The sequence below is a fragment of the Suricata suricatta genome, chromosome 2 (genome assembly GCF_006229205.1).
Source record: "Suricata suricatta isolate VVHF042 chromosome 2, meerkat_22Aug2017_6uvM2_HiC, whole genome shotgun sequence".
Taxonomy (NCBI): Eukaryota; Metazoa; Chordata; class Mammalia; order Carnivora; family Herpestidae; genus Suricata; species Suricata suricatta.
The window spans coordinates 4,870,532-4,896,709 of NC_043701.1; the positions used below are offsets into that span (position 1 = coordinate 4,870,532).

The following is a 26,178-nucleotide window of genomic DNA, read 5'->3' on the forward strand; positions in this document are numbered from 1 at the left end:
TATAACTACCACTTTGTCAAGACTTAGAACATAGCATCCTAGGATTTTGTTCCCTAGCTCCTACCACCTGATTCTACACGCTGATTTAACCAGGTGTTTATGGCAATAACTTCCTAGTCTTTCTTTTTTTTCCTCAGTGTTTCAATGAATTATTCATCCATACACATTGTCCTTTAGTCTTGCTGATTTTCCAATTTTATTCTTTTGCATTTACCTTCTTTTGCTCCCTCAAAATGATACGTTTTCATCTGTGTAGTCATGAATAATGTAGGCCATTCATTGTTATTGAAGTATTCTATTATTTGATTATCACTTGTCTGTCATTACCTAGTAAGTCAGGACCTATGGAGTATGTAATTCCACTTCTAGAGCTATGTTCTTTTTTCTTTTTAATGTTTATTTTTGAGAGAGAGACACACACAGTGTGAGTGGGGGACAGCCAGAGAAAGAGGGAGGCACAGAAACTGAAGCAGGCTCCAGGCTCTGAGCTGTCAGCACAGAACCCAACACGGGGCTCGAACCCATGAACGGCGAGATCATGACCTGAGCTGAAGTCGGCCGCTTAATCAACTGAGCCACCCAGGCGCCCCAAACTATGTTCTATGGAAATGCTGTATGTGTTTACTAAGAGGCAAGTATTCAAGTATTTGTATATTTGGGAAGAGCCCCAAATGGAAATAACCTGAAGGGGATTCAACAGTAGCATGGAAAAATAATTTAGCATCATCAAATAATAGAATACCTCAAGGCACTTACTTTGGATCACATGTGCCACATAAGGCACCATGTTAGCAGATCCTGGGGGTTAGGACAACCTCCTTGGGGGAGGGCATTATTCTGTCCATCACACTAGACAACAGAAGTCTCTCATTCCTCGTGAATACCAGGCACCAATGCCAGCTCTCAACGCGATGCTGGATTTTAAAACTTTGCTCTCAGGATGTCAGTCTAAATCAACACCTCATCTCTGCCTTCTTGGCTGCCTACTGACCATCCAAGCCAACTCAGTGAGAGATCCTGTCCTGTGTTCTCGCCCCCAAGGCTGCCCTGTATCTGTTCCCTGAAGCCGTTCCTTCCACTGCGAACCACCCTCTGATCTTTTCTTTCTTTTTTTAAAAATTTTCCAAACACAGATTATCTGGTTTACGTAGAGATTCAGAAAAAGGACAAGGGGAAGCAAGAAACATATAATTTATTCTATAAGTCTAGGAAAGCAAAGTATAAAAAAACAATTTTTTAAAAAGTATAAGCTGGTCTTACTTTATTTTTATTTTTTTGTCTTTATTTGGAGAGAGAGAGCGACAGAGAGTGAGTGGGGGAGGAGTAGAGAGAGAGGGACAGAATCCAAAGCAGGGTCCAGCTCTGAGCTGACAGCACAGAGGCCGATATGGGGCTCGAACCCACTGACTGTGAGATCATGACCTGCGCCAAAGTTGGATGCTCAATCAACTGAGCCACCCAAGTGTCCCATGCTGATCTTACTTTAGACACAGAAGTAGTGTGTGTGTGCGGGGGGGTGGAGCATTGTAAGTTATCAACATCTCGTGAATCTTTATGTACATGTTCTATGGGTTTGAGACTTTTCTAAATAAAAAATTAATAAGACTTTCTCCTTAACAAAATAAAACAACCCCCAAACCTCTATGGTAGTATTGTGTGTTGAATTGTGTCCCCCAAAGATATATCCAAGTCCTAACCCCCAGGACCTCAGAATGTGACTGTGTTTTTGGAAATAGGATTGTTGCAGATGGAATTCATTAGGACGAGGTCCTTCTGGAGGAGGTGAGCCCTCCATCTGAGGGAGACTGGGACACAGCCAGGCCCAGGGAGCAGGCCATGTGACCACAGAGACAGGGATGGGGGGCCGCCCTTCAAGACAGCCTGCTGTGAGGAGCCGTCTGGCAGCTCCCAGCCTTTGGGGTCTATCTGCTCAGTATTCCCGCCAAGGCCACGGCCTCCCGGGGGACTCCAGCCAGGGACTAAGCACACATGCGTGTTGGGGGCAGGGCCAGGGCTGGGCCACGCGGGCCCAAGGCAGGTCTCCTCGGATGGGCGGTCTGTGCTCTGGGGCTCCCCCCCCACCCCCGGCCTTCTGAGAGCCACACGGCCAGGCCTCCTTCCTTCCCTCTCTCCCGTCGCAGAAACTTCCAGACCACACTCTCCCTCTCTCCATCCTGACTTTCTCTCTCTTCTCATTCCATCTTGGCCTCTGCTCCCCATCTGGCTTGGCGGTCCCTATGGGACAGATAGCTGCACCACGGCCCTACTGTCCCTACGAAGTCTCGCTCTCCCGGCTGCACGTGGCCCTCTGTGTCACCAGCTGTCTGGGGGAACTCGTCCCATAACGGAAGCTGACATTATGGCTCCTGCGTAAACATGCCTTCCACTTGAAATAACAAATCTGGGGCGCCTGGGTGGCTCACTTGGTTAAACCTCCAACTTCAGCTCAGGTCACGATCTCGCGGTTCATGGGTTCGAGCCCCGCATCAGGCTCTGTGCTGACAGCTAGCTCAGGGACTGGAGCCTGCTTCAGATTCTGTGTCTCCTTCTCTCTCTGCCCCTTCTGATTGCCCTCACTGTCTCTCTCTTTCTCAAAAATAAACATTAGAAAAATAAAAAATAAACGAACTAACAAATTGACATTTTAAAGCAGAATATGTACTTTCAGAATCCAAAGACTCATATGACTGAAATGCACTTCTACTTTTCTTCTTATGCCAGTGCAGACTTGCAGAGGCCCCACGAGAAGCTATCTCTGCATGGGCGTCCGGGTCAAGTCGGGTCAAGTCCCGAGCGAAAGGCTCCTACCTGCAGCACGGGAGGCCCCAATCATTCGTGATCGGATCAGTCCCTCTCTCTTTTTGTTTCTTATTAATTTAACCTTTCCCCGAAAAATTTCCAGGTGGTAGTCTAGTTTTTCTTTCAAATCATCTGGAGAGAAAAAAAAATGCAACACTTGGCAACATAGAAACTAGAACTATGGAAAATAAAGCAATATATCACCTTTGACGGATTCCTAAAGACCGAGTTCTGCCACAGAAGTACTAATGTTAAAAATGTTATCCTATGTGAGGAAAAGAAAGAAATGATTCAGCATTGAAATCAACTGCAAATATTCTCAGTTTCTGGTGAAATGCCTCTATTTTTTTTAAATTTTTTTAATGTTTTATTTATTTTTGATACAGAGAGAGACAGAGCATGAGAGGGGGAGGGGAAGAGAGAGAGGGAGACACAGAACTGGAAGCAGGCTCCAGGCTCTGAGCTGTCAGCACAGAGCCCGACGCGGGGCTCGAACCCACGAACGTGAGATCTGACCTGAGCCGAAGCCGGAGGCTCAACCGACTGAGCCACCCAAGTGCCCCGAAATACCTCTATTTTGATAAGCCACTGTTAAAATTTTAATAGAAAAAGCGTGAGTTGTGGCGCTTTGGAGCAATCTGACTTTCTCAGTAACAACTGGGCTTCTGAACTTGACTGTGACTCAGAGGCGGTTCCCGCTCGAGGAGTGCTGTCCGCAGTAGGAAGGAATTCATCCGCAGCCCCGAGCCTGGGGCAGGTTGTCCCTCGGTATCTGGAGGTTGATATGATGATGGAGGAGGCGGGGCCCAGGTGCGCAGACGTCTTACAAACCTGCATCAGGAGGCTGGGGATCAACGGAAGCAGATTTCATCGTAATCTTAGCAGAAGGCGGGATCCCCTTCTGTCTTGAGGAAGAGTGCCAGGCCCCGCTCAGACTGCATGGCTGCACTTGTGGGGGGCCAGGGGGAGCGGCATCTCAGCCCGGAAGTGTGCAAACACCTCTCTGACAAGCGGGACATGAAGGAGCTCTGAGCCAGACCTATGGGAAAACCAAGGCTGCCCTGGCAGCAGTAATCGCTGCCAGGATGTGGAGGGCTTGGGTTCTCTAGAAGATGGTCATGCTGTTGGCTGGGGTCAGGAGGGTCCAGGACTGTGAGAAAGATGGGATAGCAGCTTGTCAGCGCTGGGCATGCCTCTTACGTAACTCAACGGGCCGTCCCCTGCTCCCCAAGGAGTCCGTCAGCAGTGCCCACGGGTATCAGCCGGGAAAGACACGCTGTGGTTCAAATAGTTCTCCTACCGCCCATGTGTGATGGTTGTGAATCAGAGCAGGAAGCTGTGTGTCCTGAGCCCTATCAGAATACAGAACACCCCATTTCCTGTGTTTCCTGTGTTTGAGCTTCTGCGTGGGTCAAACACTAACTTGGTGAAATCACCACAAACGAGGTGGGCATGGATCAAGGAGGAGAGATAGAGGCCTTGGTCTGGCAGCATGCCCAGATCTGGGACACTGGTGGTGATTCTCCGGCTGCCTAAAGAATGCGTGAGTGGTCAACGTGTGCCTCTGAGCTGATGGCGTGGCCCTGAAAGGCTTGGGGACGTGTCCTGTGGTCACCCTGGAACTTGTCTTCATAGCAGGACACTTATTCTTCTGGGCAAGAAGTTAAAAATTCACAGCCTAGGGCACCTGGGTGGCTCAGTCGGTTAAGCGTCTGACTTTGGCTCAGGTCATCATTTCATGATTCATGGGGTCAAGCCTCGCTTTGGGCTCTGTGCTGATGGCTCAGAGCCTGGAGCCTGCTTCGGATTCTGTGTCTCCCTCTCTCTCTACCCCTTCGCATCCAGTCTGTCTGTCTCTCAAAAATAAATAATAAACATTAAACAAATTTTTTTAATCCACAGTCATAGCAGAGGATCTCCCCATAAACCCTGTCCCTTGCTCATGGCTGTGGGAACTTCTCGCTCAGGGTGTGGCCAAATGTGGTGCTCAGTGTACTGACCAGATAAGGAACCTACACGTCCCCTCCTGTGTGCATTGCAGAAATAAACAGTGGCTTCCATAGAATTCACATCATATGCAGTAGCGCCTGGCCAACGTGTGAAGTTCCTAAATGTAGCTGATGTTAGCTGGAGTAATCATCAGTTTGACACACCTAGAGACACCTCGTCACAGGTCAGTCTCCTAGAAGGTTCTCTTTTCTACCCCTGCCTGTTCATCTCCCTGCTCTCTCTCCTTTTGTCTTTCCCAGCCCATAGGGGGCCAGATTCACGTGCATGAGGTTAACTCTTAGGGAGGAAACCTGTCTAAGGGATATCTTGCTTCCACGGGAAAAGGACGCCCACAGGGACTTGCAGACCCAAGCTCCTCACTAGTCTGCGTCCTCTTGGCTTGCCGCGGGTTTATAATTAAGCTGTGAAGTGGACAAGGAATCCGATTTTGTATTCATATCACAACTCTTTAACACCAATGAGCAGGGAGGAACGTGCTCTTGACTATAGTTGGTCTGATTAGAATTCTTTTGGGAGAAGGGCTTCGGTCCTGTCTCTTCCGTACATTAAGCCCATCGTCGCACTCCCTTCCTCCAGAGAGAAGTCAAACAGCGTCCTTCGTGAGCGGTCTTGCCTTCGTATGCTTCTGGTTGTAGGTCCACATCTTCTCCCGGTGCGATACATAACTATGCATAAACTACAGAAAGCACAGAACTAGGCTAAACTCACCATGGTACCTCTGGGCCTTTACCCTGTTTCTCTGCCTAAAACCCCTTCCGCCTCCTCTCCATCTAGGTAACCCCAACTCACCCCAACTCGCCCCTCAGACGTGGGTTTCGATGTTACTTCTTCCTGAACAGCCTCCAGACCTCTGAAGACCAGGCTGGAGCTCCATATTTACCTTATGGAAGCACTAATCACCCAAGAGCCCAACACCGCAAGGCAGAGACCGGCTCTGACGTCCCCACGGGCACACCGACGGCGCCCACCTCCACACCCATCCCACGTACAATGTGTAAAACTACACAAGCGCCTTCAGAGATCGCCGTCAGAGCATCTGACACGGCTGGACAGAGGTCTGTCTTACCAAAGTTGCTCATGTCATCTACCAAAATAATTTCTTCGAGGAAGTGGTGTGGGGTGAGGTTTATGACACTGAACATGGTCCGAAGCAAGGCGTTAAACTCCTCGTTGTGGAAGCAAATGACCACGCTGGCAGTCGGTAGGTTGGTTGGGTAATGGTTTTGAAAACACCTGCGAAGGTAAGTTAGAGGAAGAGAATGATCTGTGGTCTCACTGAAGCACTGCAATCTGCATTTTTTCCTCTTCATTCCCTTCATGGATGATTACCATAACAAGGTGACAGTACATTTGAAAACACCAAAGTTACGATACAAAAACTTTTTTTAACTTCTTATGCTGTTCTAATATTTTCTCTTTTTAAAAGAATTTTTAACATTTATGTATTTTTATTTTTTATTATTTATTTATTTATTTAATTTTTTAAAATGTTTTATTTATTTTTGATACAGAGAGAGACAGAGCATGAGAGGGGGAGGGGCAGAGAGAGAAGGAGATACAGAACCGGAAGCAGGCTGTGCTGACAGCTCAGAGCCTGACACGGGACTCGAAACCACAAATGGGAGATCTGACCTGAGCCGAAGACGGACGCTTAACCGACTGAGCCACCCAGGTGCCCCAACATTTATGTATTTTTAAATTAACATTTATTTTTGAGAAACAGAGCATGTGTGAGGGAGGGGCAGAGAGCGATGGAGTCAGAATCTGAAGCAGGCTCCAGGCTCTGAGCTGTCAGCATGGAGCCCGACGTGGGGCTCAAACTCACGAACTTTGAGATCATGACCTGAGCCAAAGTCATAAACACTCAACCGACTGAGCCACCCAGGCGTCCCATTTATTTATTTTTGAAAGACAGTGAAAGAGAGAGCGAGCAAGCAGGGGAGGGACAGAGAGAGGAAGAGGGAGACAGAATCTGAAGCAGGTTCTGGGCTCCAAGCTCTCAGTACAGAGCCGGATGCAGAATCTGAACTCACAAACTGCGAGATCATGACTTGAGCTGAAGTTAGATGGTCCACTGACTGAGCTACTCAGGTGCCTCTAAGTCATCCTCGCCCTTCTTAATGCCAGAAATAATTGCTCCAGACTTTTCTGGAGACTCTGTTTTGACCATCTTAAATCTATTTTGAACACAGTATAAATGTGAATTATACCTATATTTTGGTTTCTATTATAAAAGTGTATTAATACACTTATACACACTGAAAAGCTCAAATTAACCTCATTGCACTATCTTCAAAGAAAACCTGGCGCTCCAGTTTGTTGCAACAAAGAAAGGCAGTGGATATAGAGTAATTGGATTTCTTCCAGGGATTTGACAAAAGTGTCTTATTATTTTTGTGCAGAGGAGAGAAAAATGAAAGCTGAATTCTAGTAATATTAGTTATTAGCTGCTAATCACTGTTTGAATTGCTGCATTACTTGGTTGTATTTTGAAATATTTTGGTTGTAAATGACAAACCCAGTGGTGCTAGCTGAAGCACAAGAGGGAAGTGTATTGGGAGGCGACCCAGATGCCCCACAGGACTTAGTGACGAGTGTGCAGTCATCAAGAATGACTGGAGCCAGAGGCTTGAAAGCCTCTTGGACACTCTGTCCATTTCTGTTCCTGTCTTTCCTCCTGGGAATAGTAACTATAGTGAGATTAGCCTTCCTCATAGATTGTGAGGGGTCAATGAGTTGAATGTCAAATGCTTAGAACAGCATCTGGAAGATAGAAGTATTGCATCAGGTTCCTTATAGGATTCTCATCCTCCTTCTGCAACCTGACTTGTTTGCACTTCTTTATTCCAACATCAAGACCCAAGGAGAAACTGGTAAGACTTCCTCTTTCTCAAAAACGCACAAGTAAGGATTCACTGGCGCAGCCGGCTCAAGTGCCCATCCCTGGGCTAACGGACTGTGCGCAGATGGTGGGGTCAAAATAGAAAGGCACTATTCCCACCGCAACCTTGTAGAAAGGGGAGCGGGGCAGGAAACACCAGGAGAGGAGGCGCAGGCTGGGCCACCCTCCAGGGATCCCGCACAGACCCTCAGCATATTCACGGGCAGATAGCGCCATGGAAGAAGAGGGTCTTGCCTAGTCGGCATTTTTAACCGAGACTGGTTGAAGATGCGTCTGCCAGGTAGAGGATGACATCACACTCCAGGGAGTGAAAACTGGGAAGGGCAGAGGCTGAGGGGCAGGGAAGGGGCGGGGAAGGGCGGGACCACATCCTGCGCATGGTTTCATGGACACGAGGAGGAGAATGATGGACAGGAAGACCATCGAGTTCTCAAAGAAGAAGTAGGTGAGACAGTGTGGGGTGGGGGTGATGGAAAGAGGATACTAGGGACGCGTTGGTCTAGGGGTAGCGCCTGCTACTTAGGGCCATCTCTAACGTGACATTCAATTCTGGGTACATCATTTGAGGAAAACTGTGGATAAATGGAGGATAGACACCACGCAAGTAGAGAACCCTGAGACTCCACCCACCAGGACCCTTAGGCCCCTGTGTGATGAGTTTCTCCAAAATTAACTGATAAATATTGCTGTGGTCTTTTATGACCTAAATGTTTCTTACTGTAGTCTTGGGTTGGATCCTTCCAGAAAAAGGACCCTCGTGGGGCAGCTGTAAATGTTTGAATCAATGTCTGTAGATTGCCTAGTGGTATTGTTATTTTCCTGGTTTAGTTCGGTGTTCTGGTTCTGAGGGTGTGGAAGATGTTAACACTCAGGGAATCTAAGAAAAGGCTATACGGGAATTCTCTGAGATTTTTTTGTGAGTCTGAAATTATTTCCAACTGAAAAGTTAAAAGATAAAAAGTAAATCAGAAGACCAAGTGACATAAAAATGGACTCTTCAAAGATCTGTATCAAATACTTCAACAGCTAGTGAAAATAATCACGCAAACTTTAAGGCAAAGCTGGAATGGGCATCCCATTTAGGGAACAACGAGATTAGTACAAGAATGGCAGAGAACCTGCTTGGACTGCCATAGTAGCAGCTATTCTTAGTAGTTAAAATTTATTTTAAACCCAGAAGTGTACTTTGTACATAACCGAATTTCCTATTAAATAAGTTAATATTCTGAATACTAAAACTTTCAAGTTCCCTTCTCTCTTTGGGCGATCTCTCTCTAGGGGCACTTGGGGGGCTCAGTCGGTTGAGTGTCCCACTCTTGATTTCAGCTCAGGTCATGATCTCGCGGTCTGTGAGATCGAGCCCCACATCAGGCTCTGGGCTGACAGTGTGGAGGCTGCTTGAGATTCCCTCTCTCTCCCTCTCTCTCTCTGTCCTCCCCTGCTCTCTTGCTCTCGCTGTCTCTCTTGAAATAAATAAATAAACATTAAAAAATTAAAAAGAAAGAAAAGTAAATATCCCTTTGTCTAAATGTCCTCACTGGTAGTTTAAGAAAAATATCTTTTCTTATGGGAGATGCAATTCTTGTGATCACCTAGAAAACATTTAGTGTGAATGGAGAAAGTATTCTCAACCCAAGAATTTCAAAATAGGCTGTTGAATTATCTGGCTCCAAGTCCCTCAAACAGGAACCTATGTTGTAAGTTTCTAATATGTCAAAAATTAAAATCTGGTTAGTAACTGTTTATTTAAAAACTTAAAGTGTATTCATTTTTAGACCTGTACACTGAAAACTAGATCTATTAATAAAAAAAATTAAAGAAGACACAAACGGGAAGATATTTGGCACTGTTACGGTGTCCTTCCCACCGAAAGCAATCCACAGACTCAGTGCCCTCCATGTCAAAACTCCAATGGCATTTTTCATAGAAATAAAACAAAGAATCCTCACATTTGTATGAAACTACAGAAGACACTAAGAGGCAAAGCAATTTGGAGAAATAAGAACAAAGTTGGAGGCATCACGCTCTCTGATTTCAAATTCTGTTGCAAAGCTGTAGTAACTAAAACAGTTTGGCATGTCATAAAAAGAGACACATAGATCCATGGAACAGAATAGAGTGCTCAGAATAAAATCATGCATTTATGATTAATCAATTATGACCAAAAAGCCGGGAATATACAATGGGAAAAGGACAGTCTATCCAATAAATATTGGTAATCACATGCAACTGGACCACTTTCTTACACCACACATAAAAAATTGACTTGAAATAGATTAAAGACTTGACTGTAAGACCTGAATCTAACCATAAAGATCCTAGAAGAAAACAGAGGTAGTAAGTTTCTGGACATCAGTCTTGGTGATGACTTTTTCAATCTGGCTCCAAGAGCAAAGACAACAAATGTATAAATAATAATAGGAACTACATCAAGCTAAGTTCCTGCAGAAGAAAGGAAATCATCCCCAAAAGGAAAAAGGCCACCTACTGCATGAGAGAAAATTATATACCCGATAAGGGGTTAACATCTAAAATACATAAAGAATTCATAAAACTCAATACCAAACAAACAGTCCAATTTAAAAATGAGCAGAAACTCTGAATACATATTTTTTCAAAGGCATAAGATAGCCAAAAGGTACATGAAAAAGTCCTCAATGTCACTGATAATCAGGAAATGCGAATCGAAACCACAATGAGATACCATCTCATACCTGTTAGAATGGCTATTATTATAAAGACAAGAAATAACAAACGTTGAAGACGATGTGGAGAAAAGCAAACCCTTATGCACTGCTGGTGGGAAGGGACTTTGGCTGCACCGATGGAAATGGAAAACAATATGGAAGCTCCTCAAAAAATTAAAAAGAACGTTAACATAGGATCCAACAATTTCCCTTGTGGTTATTTACCTGAAGAAAATGAAAACACTCACTCATAAAGAGATATGCACCCCAAGTTCACTGCAGCGATATTTACAATAGCCAGGATGCAGAAACAACCTAAATGTGGAATGCTATTCACCATAAAAAAGAACGAAAGCTTGTCATTTGCAAGAACATGGATGGACCTTGAGGACATTACACTAAATGAAATAAGTCAGAGAAAGTTAAATACCATGTAATCCCACTTATATGTGGAATCTAAAAAGCAACCAACCAAACATACCAAACCAAAGCTCATAAATACAGAGAACAAACTGGTGCTTTCCAGAGGAGTGAGGGTGGGGGGCGAAACAAAGCTCCGGTATAAAATAAATACACCCTGGGGATCTACATGATAACGACAGTTACTAATACTATGTTGCATATTTGAAACTAGCAGAGAGAGTAGATCTTAAAAGTCCTCATCACCCATGCAAACATTTTTTGTAGGTATCTATGGTGGCCAGTGCTAACTAGACTTATTGTGTGATTATTTTGCAATATATAAAAATATCAAATCATTATGTTGCACAAGTTGAAACGAATATCACCTTGTATTTCAATTATATCTCAATTAAAAAAGTAGAAGAAACATACTTTTTATTCCTGGTATCTGGCACTTCTCGCTCACTGCCCAAGATTTTACTGAGAATGGGATTCAATCCATATTTTAAAAATCCATCAATAAATTCTGAGCTTGAATAGTTAAAATCCTTACCTGCAAGAAAGGGTAATAAAAGTCACGTAAGTAATGAGTTTACTAATGTCACTTCGATCAAGGACAATAAGAACCACCATATCCTGAATTCACTCCTTTTATAATGGGCCAGAGTCACTGTCCTGGCACCTACCTATCCCCGGATGGCAAGGTTAACATCAGAGCAGACTCCTTCGAAAAGTGTGACCAACAGCCGGTCTTTGGTTGCTCAGTCTCTCTAGGGAAGGGAATGCTCAGCCTCCTGGTCCTCTCATGATTCACAGACGTCGTGAGTTTGTTGTAGCTGAGGGGTTTGGGGAAGGTAGGAAAACGAGAGCTCAAACCCCTCCCCCCAAATTCCATTGCAGAGAATAAAAAATGCCAAAGGCCATTTATTAATAACAAGATCATAACAACAAGATGCCAGAGCCATCCCCAAATGATCAGTCCTGATGCTAAATGAAGTTGGAGTAAATTTCCTCTTAGGAGAGAAAACTTCTCGGATGTCAACGAAGAAATAAAATGTAATCATAAAAGAGAAACGGAATGAACTAGAAGGGTTACAAGAATGGTCTAAGAGTACAGGAGTCAAAGTGTCATTCAGAAAAGTACAGAGTTCATGGGCAGCAACATCCAAAAAGTCATTTTATACTCACAATAAGAGTAAGCCAGAATAAAGACTAAATAGTAATGAGCTTGCAGACATCAAATCATGCTGCCGCAAAATCCGTTAAAACCATTAGAGGTCTGAGTATATAGTGCCACAAATAGCAATGGAATATTTTAAGAACAACTCTAAATCAGAGAAACAGAAAGAACTTGATGCATGTCATTAGTAATATTTCCTTGGTGGATTTGAATTTTGCTTTGTTTTGAAGAATGCACTTTCTTTTCCAATGCCTATGGAGTGCTTTCCAAAACTGATGTAAAAGGCTATGTTATATATAAAAGGGATTCTCTTCAGGATGCAGTGACTCCATTTCCCCTAAGTCCTCTTTCTCACACCTGAGAAATCGTGGACATAACACAATAGATACACGTAGGAGGGCTCTGCAGGGGGGAAGTAAGGAGGTAGATGGCCAGAGAGCCACAGGACTGGGGGGAGGACATGGGGAGTCCTGATTTTCTCCTGCCTCCCGTCACTCCAAGACAGACCTCCGAAGAGGCCCCCAGTAGAAACACCAATAGGCACAGACAAAAAAGGCTCCAAGAGAAGTCTGCTCCCTCCCACCCTGCTTCCAGCAGAAGCCGGCAGTGCTCTGGGCGGTGCGGGCAGGCTGAGCGGGGAGCTGACCCTCCATGAGCCGGCCTGGGGGGACCAGCTGGGGCTCTGATTCTCCCCAAGATAGAGCCATGGCAGTAGTATGCCGGGCCTCCAAACCTACCTGGCAGCCACGAGACTTGCTAGTCACCGCTCCACGTGGCCCCTGTCCCCCCTGTCAGCAGGGCCCGGTGGAGAGCCACACCTCCACCCCAGCCGGTGGCCGTGGGAGAAGCAGGTTATGCAAGTCTGGAGACTGACTCTGCTGCCTTGTCTCCGTGCTGTCCGTGAGGCCCGCCGGGAGGCCCGCCGGGGCGCTGACCGGCCACCCCCCCCCCCGGAGGCAGTATAGGCGCTTGATCCCGGGCTGTTGGGATGGTGTAGGCAGGCCCAGAGGGAAGCAGAGAACACCGCCCACTGGCCCCTGGTGCCTCATCTCAGCAGGGGATGGTCTGCTAATAAAGAAGCTTAATTAGGACCCAGAGTTTTGTAGTAGCCCAAACGCCCAGAATACGATAGAAAACCCCTTGTCATGCCAAGAACCGGAGCTCTCAAGTGGAATAAAAGATAACCAAGAGCCGCCAATACCAAGATGAACCATAGGTCGGGATACTCCGACGTGACATGTTAAAGTATCCTCATAAGCCTGGGGACAGATGGAAAAGGAAAAGTCTCAGCAAAGAAATAGACGTTATATTTTAAAAGAAGGAAAATATAGAATTGAAAAACACAAGGGTCTAAATCAAAAAAACCCACTGGACCGGCTTAACAGGAGAGTGGTCAGTGATGGCTGATGGGTGGAATCCATCAAATCTGAACAGAGAAAGCAGATAGGAAAAAAGAGAGTTTCGGGAACTTGCAAACTGATGATCAAGAGCTGGTCTTTGTGTTATCGGAGCCCTGGAAGCGCAGGAGTCAGCGGAGGACTGAGCTCGTACTCTTGGAAATGAGGCTGGAAAGTTCCCGAATTTGGCTAAAGCTGGACATCTATAGATTCGCAAGGCTGAGCAAAACCCCAAGCAGGATAAACCAAAGAAATGCATGTCAGGACACATAACTACACTTCTGAAAACTGAAGACAGAGGAAAACGTTTGAAAGCAGAGAGAAGAGAAGTAGGACTCAGAAGATCACTCTGAACGGCCGTGGGTTTCTCATTTGAAGTCATGGGGGAAGGAAGGAAGTGGCGGAATATTCTTGAACGCTGTGAGAAAAGAACTGTCAGCAGCAAATTCTATATCCAGCAAAAATATCTTTTGGGACTTGTGACAAAATAAAGATACTCCTAAGTAAAGAAAAACCAAGAATCAGTGACTAGCAAACCCGCCCTTAAAGAAAAGCAAAAGAATGTCCTCTAAACAAAAAGGAAATGATAACGGAAGGAGGTGTGGCACTGCAGGAAAAAAAAGAGCATCAAAATGGATAAAAATAGGGATAAAATAATAGCTGTCCTATCCGTGAGTCTCTCTTTTTTTAATTTAAAAAAATGTTTATTTATTTATTTTGAGAGAGCGAGACCAAGCAGGGGAGGGGCAGAGAGAGAGGGGGAGAAATAGAATCCCAAGCAAGCTCTGCCCTGTCTGTACAGAGCCTGATGTGGGGCTTGAACTCAGAAACTGTGAGATCATGACTTGAGTCAGACACTTAACCAACTGAGTCATGGAGGCACCCCTCTCATGAGTTTCTTAAATCATATTTGGTGTCTGAAGCAACAATTATAACACCAGATAATGTGGCGCTCAGTACTGAAGACACCTATACTTTTTAAGTGAGGAGGGTTAAGGACCGTTTTATACTCTACTTTACCTGAAGTGGAAAAACATCAATTCAAGGAGACTGATAAGTTACAGATGGATTGCGTAATACCTACAGCAACCACTAGTGAAACCGTACAAAGCAATTGGTTAAACAAACAAACAAACAAAAAACAACTACAAGAGTTCCTGGGTGGCTCAGTTAGTTAAGCATCCGACTAGGCTCAGGTCATGATCTCACGGTTCGTGGGTTCGAGCCCAGCGTTGGGCTGTGCTGACAGCTCAGAGCCTGGAGCCTGTGTTCAGATTCTCTGTGTTCCTGTCTCTCTCTGACCCTCCTCTGCTCACACTGTCTCTGTCTCTCTCTCTCTCTCAAAAATAAATTTAAAAAAATTTTTTTAAACTATAAAATAAATCAAAATGGAATTTTGTAACTCACAAAAAGGTAAGAAAAGGAAAACAGGAGGTTGAGAAATAGAGGAAATGAAAAACAAACTGGCTGAGAAATGCTGACATCAATAACTGTCGTAAATACAAATGATCTAAATGTACCAACTAAAAGCATAGACTGACAGTAGGTTTAACAAATGTTCCAATAATATGCCTTCTTACTTCAACGAAACACAGTTAGATAGAGAGCAAAAGGATAGAAGAATGTATTTTTGCAAATATTAATCAAAAAAGCAGCTGGGATGCCTGGCTGGGTCAGTTGGTAGAGCATGTGACTTTTTTATGTCTTTATTTTATTTTGAGAGACAGAGACAGAGAGCGAGTAGGGGAGGGGCAGAGAGAGAGGGAGACACAGAATCGGAAGCAGGCTCCAGGCTCTGAGCTGTCAGCACAGAGCCCGATGCGGGGCTCGAACCCACTAACATGAGATCATGACCTGAGCTGAAGTCGGACGCTTAACCAACCAGGGCATCCAGGTGCCCTTAGCATGTGACTCTTGATCCAGGGATCATGAGTTTAGTTCCCACTTTGAGCATGGAGCCCACTTAAAAAATAAAAGCAGAAGTGACTCTATTAATATTGGATAAAATAGACCAGAGAAAATTACTAGAGACAAAGAGAGACATTACATTATGATAAAAAGATCAGTGCACCAGCAAGACATAATGATTCCAAATACAAATGCATCAAAAAACAGTCTCAAAATACATGAAGCAAAAGCTGATAGAGTTAAAGTAGAAACTGACAAGTCCATAGATACAGATGGGGTCGTCAACCCCCACCCTTAGCAACTGAAAACTACTAGGCAAAAACTCAGCGAGGGCACCGAAGAACTGAAGGACACAAGCACCCAACAGGATCTAAGTGATGTGGGTAGAAAGAACATCGTGCCCAACAAGAACAAATACACGTTTTTTTCAAGCGTGCATGGAGCCGTCACCAGACATTGACCATATCCTGGCACATAAAACAAACCTCAAAAAAACCCTAAAAGAATTGAAATCATACAGAGCACATTTTCTGACTGTAAATGAATCAAACTACCAGTAGTAGACAGTAGATTATTCAAAGACTTGGAAATTAAGCAATCTATTTTCAAGTAATCGAAAGAGAAAGTCTCAAAGGGAATATAAAAATATATAGAACCGAATGAAAATGAAAATTCAACAAATCAAAAGAGCCTGCTTGGGATTCTCTCTCTCTCCCCCTCTCTCTCTCTCTCTCTCTCTGCCCCTCCTCTGCTTTCTCTCTCTCAAGACAAAACAAAACAAAACAAAACAAAACCCAGCAGGCTTTTTTGTAGCCATTGACAAACTGTTTCTAAAACCTATATCAACAAGCAAAAGATCTAGAATAACCATTTTTTTCAAGTTTTATTTATTCTGAGAGAGAGAGAGAGAGAGAGAGAGAGAGAGAGAGAGATAGAGAGAGAGAGCGAGCATTGGGGAGGGGTAGAGAGAGAGAGGGAGAGAGAATCCCAAGCAGGCTCCAAACTGTCAGCTCACAACCCGGTGTGGGACTCGAACTCACAAACTGAGATCATAACCTGAGCTGAAATCGAGTCAGCCACTTGACCAGCTGAGCCATGCAGGCGCCTCAAAACAATTTTTGAAAAGAATGAAAATAGACTTCAGAGAGAGACCCAACAAAAACAGTCTTGATTTTTGACAGAGGTGACAAGATTCAATGGTGCTGGATGAAATGGATATCCACATGGGGAAATGAACATTGATCCTTACCCCACAGCATCACAGAAATTCACTCAAAATGGACTGTGGCCCTAATGTAATATACAAAGTAAAACTTAAAACCTAAAATGTCTAAAAGAAAACACAGAACCGAATCTTTTGTGAACTTGAGGTAAGCAAAGGTTCCTTTGATAAAACATAAAAAACATGAATCATACAAGAAAATGGGATGGATTGAACATCAAAATTTAAAATCATTCTTCTTAGAGGTGCCTGGGTGCCTCACTTGGTTAAGTATCTGATTCTTGATTCTGGCTCAGGTCACGATTCCAGGGTTGTGGGATTGAGCCCTGAGCTGGGCTCCATGCTTCCTGCTTAAGATTCTCTCCCTCAAAAACAAATAAACAAACAAATAAACGAATGATTAAACGAATGAATAAATAACAAATAAGGAAAATAAGTAAAAATAAAAAATAATAGGATAAAATAAAATAAAATTGTTCTTAAATGACACCACTCAAAAGAGGGAAAAAAAAATACACTGGGGCGACAATCCCATCTGTCCCAAACCTAGGTGTTTACATATGGTTAACAATACTAGATTGTATATTTGGAAGCTGCCAAGACAGGATCTCATCACAAGAAAAAAAATTTTAACCGTGTGCGTGATGGACGTTAACAAAACTCATCGTGGTGATCACTCTACAATATATACATGTATCAAATCATTATGATCTATACTAAAACTAACACAGTGCTTTTTGTCGATAAAAAAGAAGAGAGTAAAAAGACCAGGCAGAGACTTGTACTAACTATTTGCAACTCACATATCAGAGGACTTGAATCAGAGGACATTTAAAAAATTCTTAAAAATCAGAAGACGAACATCTCAGTTCCAACATGGACAAGACTTGGAGAGATACTTGACAAAAGATGGTACATGGCTGGCCACCAAGGAAAAGGTGCTCAAAACTATTAGTCATCAGGAAGATGCAGGGTAAGACCACAATGATACCATTGCTTACCCACCTGAACACCTAAAATCTAAAAAGCTGACTGTGTCAAATGTTGGCGAAGATTTGGAGCAAAGGGATTCTCATCTGCTGCGGGAGGGCATTTACGTGGCGCACCGACCTTGGAAACCACTTTGTCATTTTCTTTAAAGGTAAGCATATGCCTACCTATATCCCATCTGTGTTTACATAAGAGAAACAAAATATGTCCACACAAAGCCTTATAATCCGTATTTACTGCAGCACTGCGATTCATTGCAGAATGTCTACAAATACCTTAAAGACATATAATGTTGTGGGGCACCTGGGTGACTCATTCGGTTGAGCGTCTGACTTGATTTCAGCTCAGGTTATAATCCCAGGGTTTTAGGATGAAGTCCCACCTTGGGCTCCATGCTGAGTGTGGAGCCTGCCTAAGATTCTCTCTCGTCCTCCGTCCCTCCCGCCCGTGCTCTCCCATATAATTATTTATAATTTATATATATATATGTGTGTGTGTGTGTGTGTATATATATATATATATACGCATATATATGTGTATATATATATATATATATATATATATATATAATCATATATTTTCCCCCTTAAATTGGCTAATGGAGAAAATCAAAATACTTACTCATTTTTAAAAAGGATTTCTCTTCTTTGGTTTCATCTTCGTCAGGTCTTTCATATCTCACATACGGTCCTGGGATTTGCTCTGAGTCATGGATAACTTGCCGAGGCAAATTTCTTTCAAGGGACCAAATTGAGGCAGGCTCCTGGGTTTTCTTCTCGAAGTTGTTCACATGATTGTGGTAAATAAGTATATACAACAGAGGCGTCCAGATCCCAAATATCAAGAAGACATACAATAAACTTGGAATTATAATGCCTCTCATTGCAAACCTAGCATTTTCGAAGGCTCATTTTAAAAATTTCCTAAATAGGAAGGATTTAAGAGAAGCTATTTAGATATTTCTGTGACTTAGAGATCATCTACTTGGTTTAAATTCAAATTTCAGTGTTTTAAAAACAGAATCATTTCTATGTATTCGTCATATACTTTGAGGCGATTGAATCTATCTCGTTTTCTGTTAGCGAAAACTCTTAAAACTGGTATTCAGAAGATCACTTACTTCAGGTCAAAATGCATAACATACTTATAAAACATACACTCTCATTTCAAGTAATTGGCCTGCACTCCTGAGCCCACTGCCACAGGAAAGAAAGCAAAAGGTTTACTCATTCCTTATGCATGCTCCATCTGTCTTGGAATGTTAGTCTAAATCTCTGTTTTAAAAATCTGACTTGACACCAATTAGCCTGTTTAATATAAAAGCACACAGTCTCACGTGCTGGGAAGAAAGTGGACAACGGGAATCGGTCCACAGCGGATGTGACTGTGAAATGGTACAACCATTTTGACGCTATCTAGTTCAGCTGAATGTGTACAAATGGCATGCTGACGCAGTTCTATCCCTGGAACACAGAGACCCTCATATGCATCCCAAGATACGTGCAAGAATGTCTCTTGCAGTAACGTCTGTAGTAAAAACGACATGCAACTTGTTACCCTCAACAGAATTGACAAAGTGAATTATTCCCTCAACAGAGGTCGGTTGGAGCTACGTGTATTGATACTGTAAACACCATAATGTTGCATGAAAGACCAAGTAGGGCGTGATGCTGCCTAAATGCGTATGGAGAATGTGAAGGCAGTGCATTTGTTTAGGGATGCAGCCGTATGCGGCAATGTTGGGAAAGCCCATGCTTGCTGGCCAATGGCATACCAAATTTAGGATGTGATTACCCCCATGGGGGGAGGGCACTGGGAAGAAGGAAGCACCCCCACTGTGTTCCTAATGCTTTTTTTTTTTTGTATCTCTGAAGTAAATGGGGCAAAATTATAAAGCTGGATGATAAAGCTTGATGATGTGTACACAGTGTGTTCATGATATTTTTCTGTATATTTCCCTTTTGGTGGAAATGTCTCAAAATTTCTCAAAGAAGAAAAAAGTCATCCTTTTGAGCTGATAGATTGAATATGTGTGTCTGCACCCTTTCCTTCTTGACTCAATGGTGAATACAAACAAATCTGAAAACCCTCGGGGCTCCTGGGTGGCTCAGTCAGTTAAGCATCTGACTTCAGCTCAGGTCATGATCTCACGGTTTGTGGGTTCGAGCCCCATGTTGGACTCTGTGCTGACAGCTCAGAGCCTGGAGCCTGTTTCAGATTCTGTGTCTCCCTCTCTCTCTGTCTCTGTCTCTCAAGATAAATAAGAGAGATATAAGAAAAATTAAAAAAAGCAATCTGAAAACTCTCCTGGGAGAGGAGTGGTTGAGGGAACCTCAATGTGCATGGGATTTCAACCTGGGTTTGGAAGGCAGGGAGCCGCTAGACAGGAGGTAACGACGTGGAAGCCAGAGGATGCCAGAGGATGCCAGGACCCCAAGTGCGCCCAGGGGGGCTGGGGGCTGGGGGCACAGGCAGGCCAGGTGTGGGGTGGGAGGCTCTGTCTATAGCGGAGCTCTCTCCTTGCCCCTCCCCGCACAGAAGAGTTAAGAGCTGAGTCTGGCAACTTCTTTTCCAGAGACATGAGACAAGATTGGAGCCGAAGTCAAGAGTGGAGTCCCTTTGGTCTGGAAGTCTCGGTCGCCCTGCCCGTTTTCCCATCTCACACACAGGCTCCTGGCAGCTATACCCGAGGTAGGAGATGGGAACCTTGTTCCATGGTGAGAAGATGGGTCCCACAGACTGAAACCTGTGTCCGCCACAGCAGCCAATGCCATGTGTCACCTTAAAGACAGCGCACCTGTGGCCAGAGGCAGGGATTCCCATCAGGGGGTTAGTGTCCCATTTTATAACTGGAATGAATGCTGTTATGCAGGGGGCTGTGTCCTCCCCAAAACCATATGTTGAAACACCAACTCCCCGTGTGACTATTTGGAGACTTTCAAGAGGTAACTGGGTTTAAATGAGGCCACATGGGTGGGCTGTAATCCAGTGGGACCAGTGTCCTTGCAAGAAGAGGAAGAGACATCGGGGTGCACGCACAGAGGAAAGGCCCCGTGAGGACACGGCAAGAAGACGGCCATCTGCGAGCCAAAGAGAGTCCTTGAGGAAATCAGCGCTGTGGACACTTGGGTCTGGGACTCCCAGGCTCCGGAACTGGGAGGAGAGAAACAGCCGGAGCCCCCACCTGTGCATGCTGTGACAGCAGTCCTGGGAAACCGACACAAACGCCAAGGGTTGACCTAGCCATTTGAAGAAGGCCTCCAGAAAGAAAGGAAATATGCAGAGAACCAGAAAAGGGGGACAAATAAGTGAGAGCTTTCAAAAAAATCAAAACACTGATTTGATGGCTCAGAGAGAGCTAAGAAGATGCTACATTCAGAAAACCAGGAAAGCAGGCTTCAAAAAAGGATCAATTACAGAACTAAAAGAAGCTGTGGACACTTAAAACATGACTGGGAAATTAAAAAAAATTTTTTTTAATGTTTTATTTATTTTTGAGAGAGAGAGAGAGAGAGAGAGAGAGCGAGCTTAGGCAGGGGGAGACACAGTATCCGAAGCAGGCTCCAGGCTCTGAGCTATCTGTCAGCACAGAGCCCAACACGGGGTTCAAACCCACGAATCGCGAGATCATAACCTGAGCTGAAGCCGGATGCTCAGCCGACTGAGCCACCCAGACACCCCATCTGGAAAAATTTTTTAATTATTAGAAGGTTGGAAAATCATGTGAAAGGAATATTCTGGAAGGCACAGCAAAATGACATCAGGGAAAACAAAAGACAAAACTGAGAGAGGTGATATTTCATGCCAGTCTCTAACTAGTAAAAAGATACTTTTAGATCTGCAAAGGGCTCAGAAAAAATTACACTCCATGGATCCTTTTTTGGGAAACTTCGCATTGATTGCAAATGTCAGCAAAACAAAGAGTAAACTAATAAGACATGACCCAGGATGGCGGGTCCAGCCCAGGAAGGAGGCGGCCCACACTGGAATGGGGGCTCTAGTGAGCTCTGGCACTCAGCTCCTCCCCCAAAAGGAGATGGGTCAAAAGAATATCACATTTGATGGATTCTTTGGGGGCAGGGAAGTGCAAGGAGATGACCTACCTGGTAGGAAAAATTAAGGAAGGATGTTTGTAGTGATGAAGCTGTAGACATTGGCTACTGTATTAATCAAAACATCACATAGCTTCATAGAGAAGATATGAGTTTATTTATTTATTTAAATGTTTATTTATTTTGAGAGAGCAAGAGCAGGGGAGGGGCAGAGAGAGAGGGAGAGAGAGAAGCCCAAGCAGGCTCTGCACTGTCAGCACAGTCTGAAACGGGGCTCAAACTCATGACCTGTGAGATCATGACCTGAGCTGAAACCAAGAGTGAGGCATTTAACCGACTGAGCCACCCAGGCGCCCTGGGCAGTTGGGGGAAGAAGATTTTTAAAAACAAAAGTCATGTAAGAAAAATGAAGCTAATGTGTAAAATAAGCCAAGAAGCAGAAGCCTAAGACTATGACTTTAAAGATGGAGATTTACCTGTCATAAGACATATATTAAAAGAGTCTAAAGTCATTGCTTTTGGGGAGATGTACTGGGGATTAGGGTGGAAATTAGGGGGCTGCTGACTCTCTTTATAAGATTTGTTATTTTATTTTATTTTTTATGTATGCATTACTTTGATAAACATTTTAAAAGTAAAGATTCCAAACTGTGTCTATGGAAGGACATCATTGTAAACACATGTGTATTTAGCAGCCATTTCTCTCCCATCCCAACCCTTTAAATCACGTGACATCCCAGCAGCTGGAAGAAGGAATCAAGGATATCAACCCCACCCACTCCTGCCTCGCCCTCTTTCTAGCACCCTCTGGTGTGGGTCCTCACACTGAGTCTATTCAAGTGTCTTCCTGGCATTTGGCCATGCGGTATTGGGCCCCGTGTTTATCCCTTCTCGGACTCGGGGCAGCGTCGGGCTTCTGCAGCTCTGACCTCAGGCCAGCCCTGGGCACCAGCCTGCACACCCGCTCTGGCTCTTACTGCTCTTGGCCACGGCAGAGACCATGCTTCCCCCACGGAACTCAGGACCCCCCCACGATTCCATGGCATCCAACCGCCAGGGCAGCACCTTGCCCCCCAGACACCTGAACACACCTGGATATAATGTCTTCTGCAGTGGTGCTGGGTCGTCCCACTGCTTGGGACCCCGCTGCCCGGAGTACTGGTTCATGGCCGAGTCCCTTCTCCAGAATTACCGCTGGTGGGGGCGAGCTGCTTCGTCCAAGGTTCCCCCTCCCTGAAGGCACTCATGTTTAAAGACTGGCTGATGAGCCCAACTCGCCTGTTCCAACTTGAGATGACACCGAAGACCCGTCCAGCCCACCCAGAGCTGTCCAGGGGACTGACAGAGGTCCCCAGGATAACCGCGTCACTAGCTAGCCTCTTTCTCTTGTGAAAATGGAGAGGAAACCTCGTTCAGAATGGCGCCCGGAGGCCGGCAGGGGGCGCTCTCACGCCCAGCACGCCTTCTCAATTGCAGACCCAACACCTGGAGCACCTTGCAGGGGACAGTACTCTCCTATCCCTGTAGGAGGAAGGGAAGGTTTCTCCTCCCCGGCAACAGCCCAGCCAATGAGGGACAGTCACAGCTCAGCCAATGAGGAGCCACTATACTTCGAACGCCCATTTTTCTCCAATGGACTTTTAGTTTACAACAGCCTTGCCAACGCTCCTCCTTTTCTCTATAAAAGAACCTTTTTTAAAAACTTCTGCAGACTTGCTTATGCTTTAGCTTGCTCGTGTGGAATTGTGATTCTCTGCTATAACTAAATTAATTTTTTTGCTGGCAAAATAACCATTGGTTTTATTATTTTATAGTATGTATTTATTTTTAAAGAGAGAGTACGAGCGGGGGAGGGGCAGAGAGAGATGGAGACACAGAATTCCAAGCAGGCTCCAGGCTCCAGTTATCAGCACAGAGCCCGATATGGGGCTCGAACCCACCAGATGTGAGATCACAACCTGAGCGGAGTCGGAGGCTTACCCAACTGAAGCGCCCTGGAGCAGGTTTTTTTCTTTTTAAGGTTAACATTGCTTGACTCAGTTTCCTTTGCTTGCAGGAATAAAGGGCCTGCATGCAAATCTCAGTCTCGAAGTCTGTTTCCTGAGGAACTTGACCTACAACAGTCGGTGGTGGGGGTGGTCCTGGGAAACAGACACCAAAATGGGATTTGGGGGTGCATCACCGCCAGCCGGCCGGCCTTGAGGGCCCCCCACTTCCTCCTCCCGCCTGGTGGGAAGGCAGCATTCTGATAGCCTCTGGCAGGTTGGAGCAGTGTGCTTGTTACAGCTTCACCAGTGGTCAACTGGGATGGAATGCGGGTGGGAAGGAACGTTCTGGTTGGTGCATTTGAGAGATGGGGGCAGGGAGAAGTAATTATAAAAGCCAAGGAATTAAAATGTCCACTGTTGAGTGCTATAGATGCATTTGAGAAAGGCAAAGAGAGACTGAGGGTGTTAATTGCCACTAAAGACAAAGTATCAATCTGACCTCGTTAGCAACACATAAAGGGATTTGCATCAGGTGCACGGGAAGGGCCAAGATCGCGGAGAATCGTGTGCATGTGCAGGCCTTGGTGACAGGGCAGCTATATACTTCAAGGAAGGTGACTTCTCAACCTTGTCTAGTCTTCTGTCCAGGGAAGGAGGGAGACACTAAGACTTGGGATGGGGGTGTGTGCGTGGAGAGCCATGGAGACCCACTCCCTGGACCTGCAGAAATGGCCCACTGCTCCTCTGCTTCAGGATGCTTCACAAGTTACACATACCCTCCTTCTGGCCCCCCCCCCCCCCCCCCGCCCCCGTCCTCTCCGGGCCACCAGATCAATAATTAGGCTCGAGTGACAGCATAGCCTGGTTGGGAATGTGCTAGTCCTGCTCAGGGAGGAAAGAGAGTGTCCCCAAGGAACTCAGAGCCCACGCATCACCATCCAACCGGATCAGGGTGTGCTTGGGCTGAGCCCTGAGGATTCTAGATCAAGGAAGGGGGGTAAGATTGGATTAGAGTAGGGGAGCCTGGGTGGCTCAGTCATTTAAGCCTTCCACTCTTGATATCTGCTCAGGTCATGATCTTGCTTCCGTGAGATGCGCCCTACATGGGCTCCAGCTGAGTGTGGACCCTGCTTGGGATTCCCTCTCTCCCCCCCCTCCTGTTCTCTCTCTGCCCCTCCCCAACTCATGTGTGCATGCTCTCTCAAAACATGACGATGATGATAATAATAAATTGGGGCATTTATTCATATAGGAACATTGTCTCAAGACATACGATTTAACACCCTGACAAAGATCCCGGTTGCACAATGAAGGCCGATCGACTGGACAAACTACACTTCAAAAATGCAATAGTTGATTATGCAAAGAAAAAGTGTCAAATGTGTAAGGGAAGAAGATAGCCTCTAACTGGGAGAAATGGGCAGATTCAAATAAGTGGGAAGAGAATGAAAGTGTTCAACTTCTATTACCCTCACTTTGCGTGATTGAAAACCACATTTTGACACTTTTAACTTTCACTGGACACCAAAAGCAATTAGAAACTAATGAAGAACCTAAGTGAGGGGGAGGAAGATTGCATATACAAAATACCCATGTGGGGTCATGATAGGATTATTACTGGAAAAGAAAGTAAGTCCATATTTTCTAGAAAGATTCTCAGTATATTAAGAACATTTGGAGGAAATTCCTTACATGTGAACACTTAGGAAAATTAGCCTCCTCCATTTAAAAAAATTTTTTACCAATGTAAGCTTTTTTTCTCCTATGTGTTCCTAAAGCAGAGCTCCCTGCTTGTTCTCTGGAATGTGCACCTCATCTCTCCCCCACCCTCACTCCCACCAAATGTGCAAACATGCACACACAGGTGCACACACATGTACACACTGATATCCCAAAGCCCTAAACTAAATCTGGACTCACCGTCATTGAGTTCCTTTCAAAGTGTGAGGTTTTAGGGTCAAGAAGACATGCTATGCTGTAGGTGCTGCCACAGCTAAGTTTCCGATAAGTCATCAGATTTTCAGAACTGAACTCATCACAATGTCCAGTCTACCTCTAGAGGGGCATAGCTGTAACCTCTTCTTAAAAATCAGACCTTCTTAACCCTGATCCCCAGAGCCAGCATCCCACTCAAGATTCAGTGATTTGATGTGCCGCTTCCGCTGACTGCAGGTGGAAGGCACCCCGCCCCCCAACTTCGTTCAGCACACTGAGCTTACCCACCTACCATTGGGACGTTGGCCACTCTGTAGCTGATATGTTGTCTAACCTGAGTCACAGGTGAAATTAGGCAGGAGTCTGGGCTGAACGATCTGAAAGATGAGATTTTTTTCTGAATGACTGACTTTATGGTGTTTGGATTCTGAGCAAATATTCCATTGTACCAGCTTGCCGTGCTGGCCTAGCACTGCACGTGATGCAGCATCAGGCTGTGTCACAAAGCCCTGTGACATCACACAGGGCAGCCGGAGACCCCTGCCTAGAAGCTGGAAGCAGCAGGTGGAATCCAGGACTTCCAGATTTCAAAGGGCCCTTCCAGAGAGTCTTGGGATCCTCATTCCTCAGCCGAGGAAATATGAAAAGTCTCATTTTTAGCTTTTTTTTTTTTTAGCTTTTTTTTTTTTGAAATAAACATGACAAA

At 44.9% G+C, this 26,178-nt stretch overlaps 1 protein-coding gene across 1 annotated transcript in view; it reads right to left on the reverse strand.

Moving 5' to 3' along the window:
- The window catches only part of GALNTL5 (polypeptide N-acetylgalactosaminyltransferase like 5), a 49,020-nt gene extending 23,076 nt beyond the window's left edge, over positions 1–25,944 (reverse strand). The window contains exons 1-5 of the mRNA XM_029921217.1: positions 25,765–25,944; positions 18,119–18,420; positions 11,233–11,353; positions 5,876–6,042; positions 2,809–2,931 (exon numbers count right to left, since the gene is read on the reverse strand). Of these exons, the coding sequence (XP_029777077.1) occupies positions 2,809–2,931; positions 5,876–6,042; positions 11,233–11,353; positions 18,119–18,380 (673 nt within the window). The 5' untranslated portion in view covers positions 18,381–18,420; positions 25,765–25,944. The remainder of the gene's footprint in view (positions 1–2,808; positions 2,932–5,875; positions 6,043–11,232; positions 11,354–18,118; positions 18,421–25,764) is intronic.
- Positions 25,945–26,178: the final 234 nt, after the last annotated feature.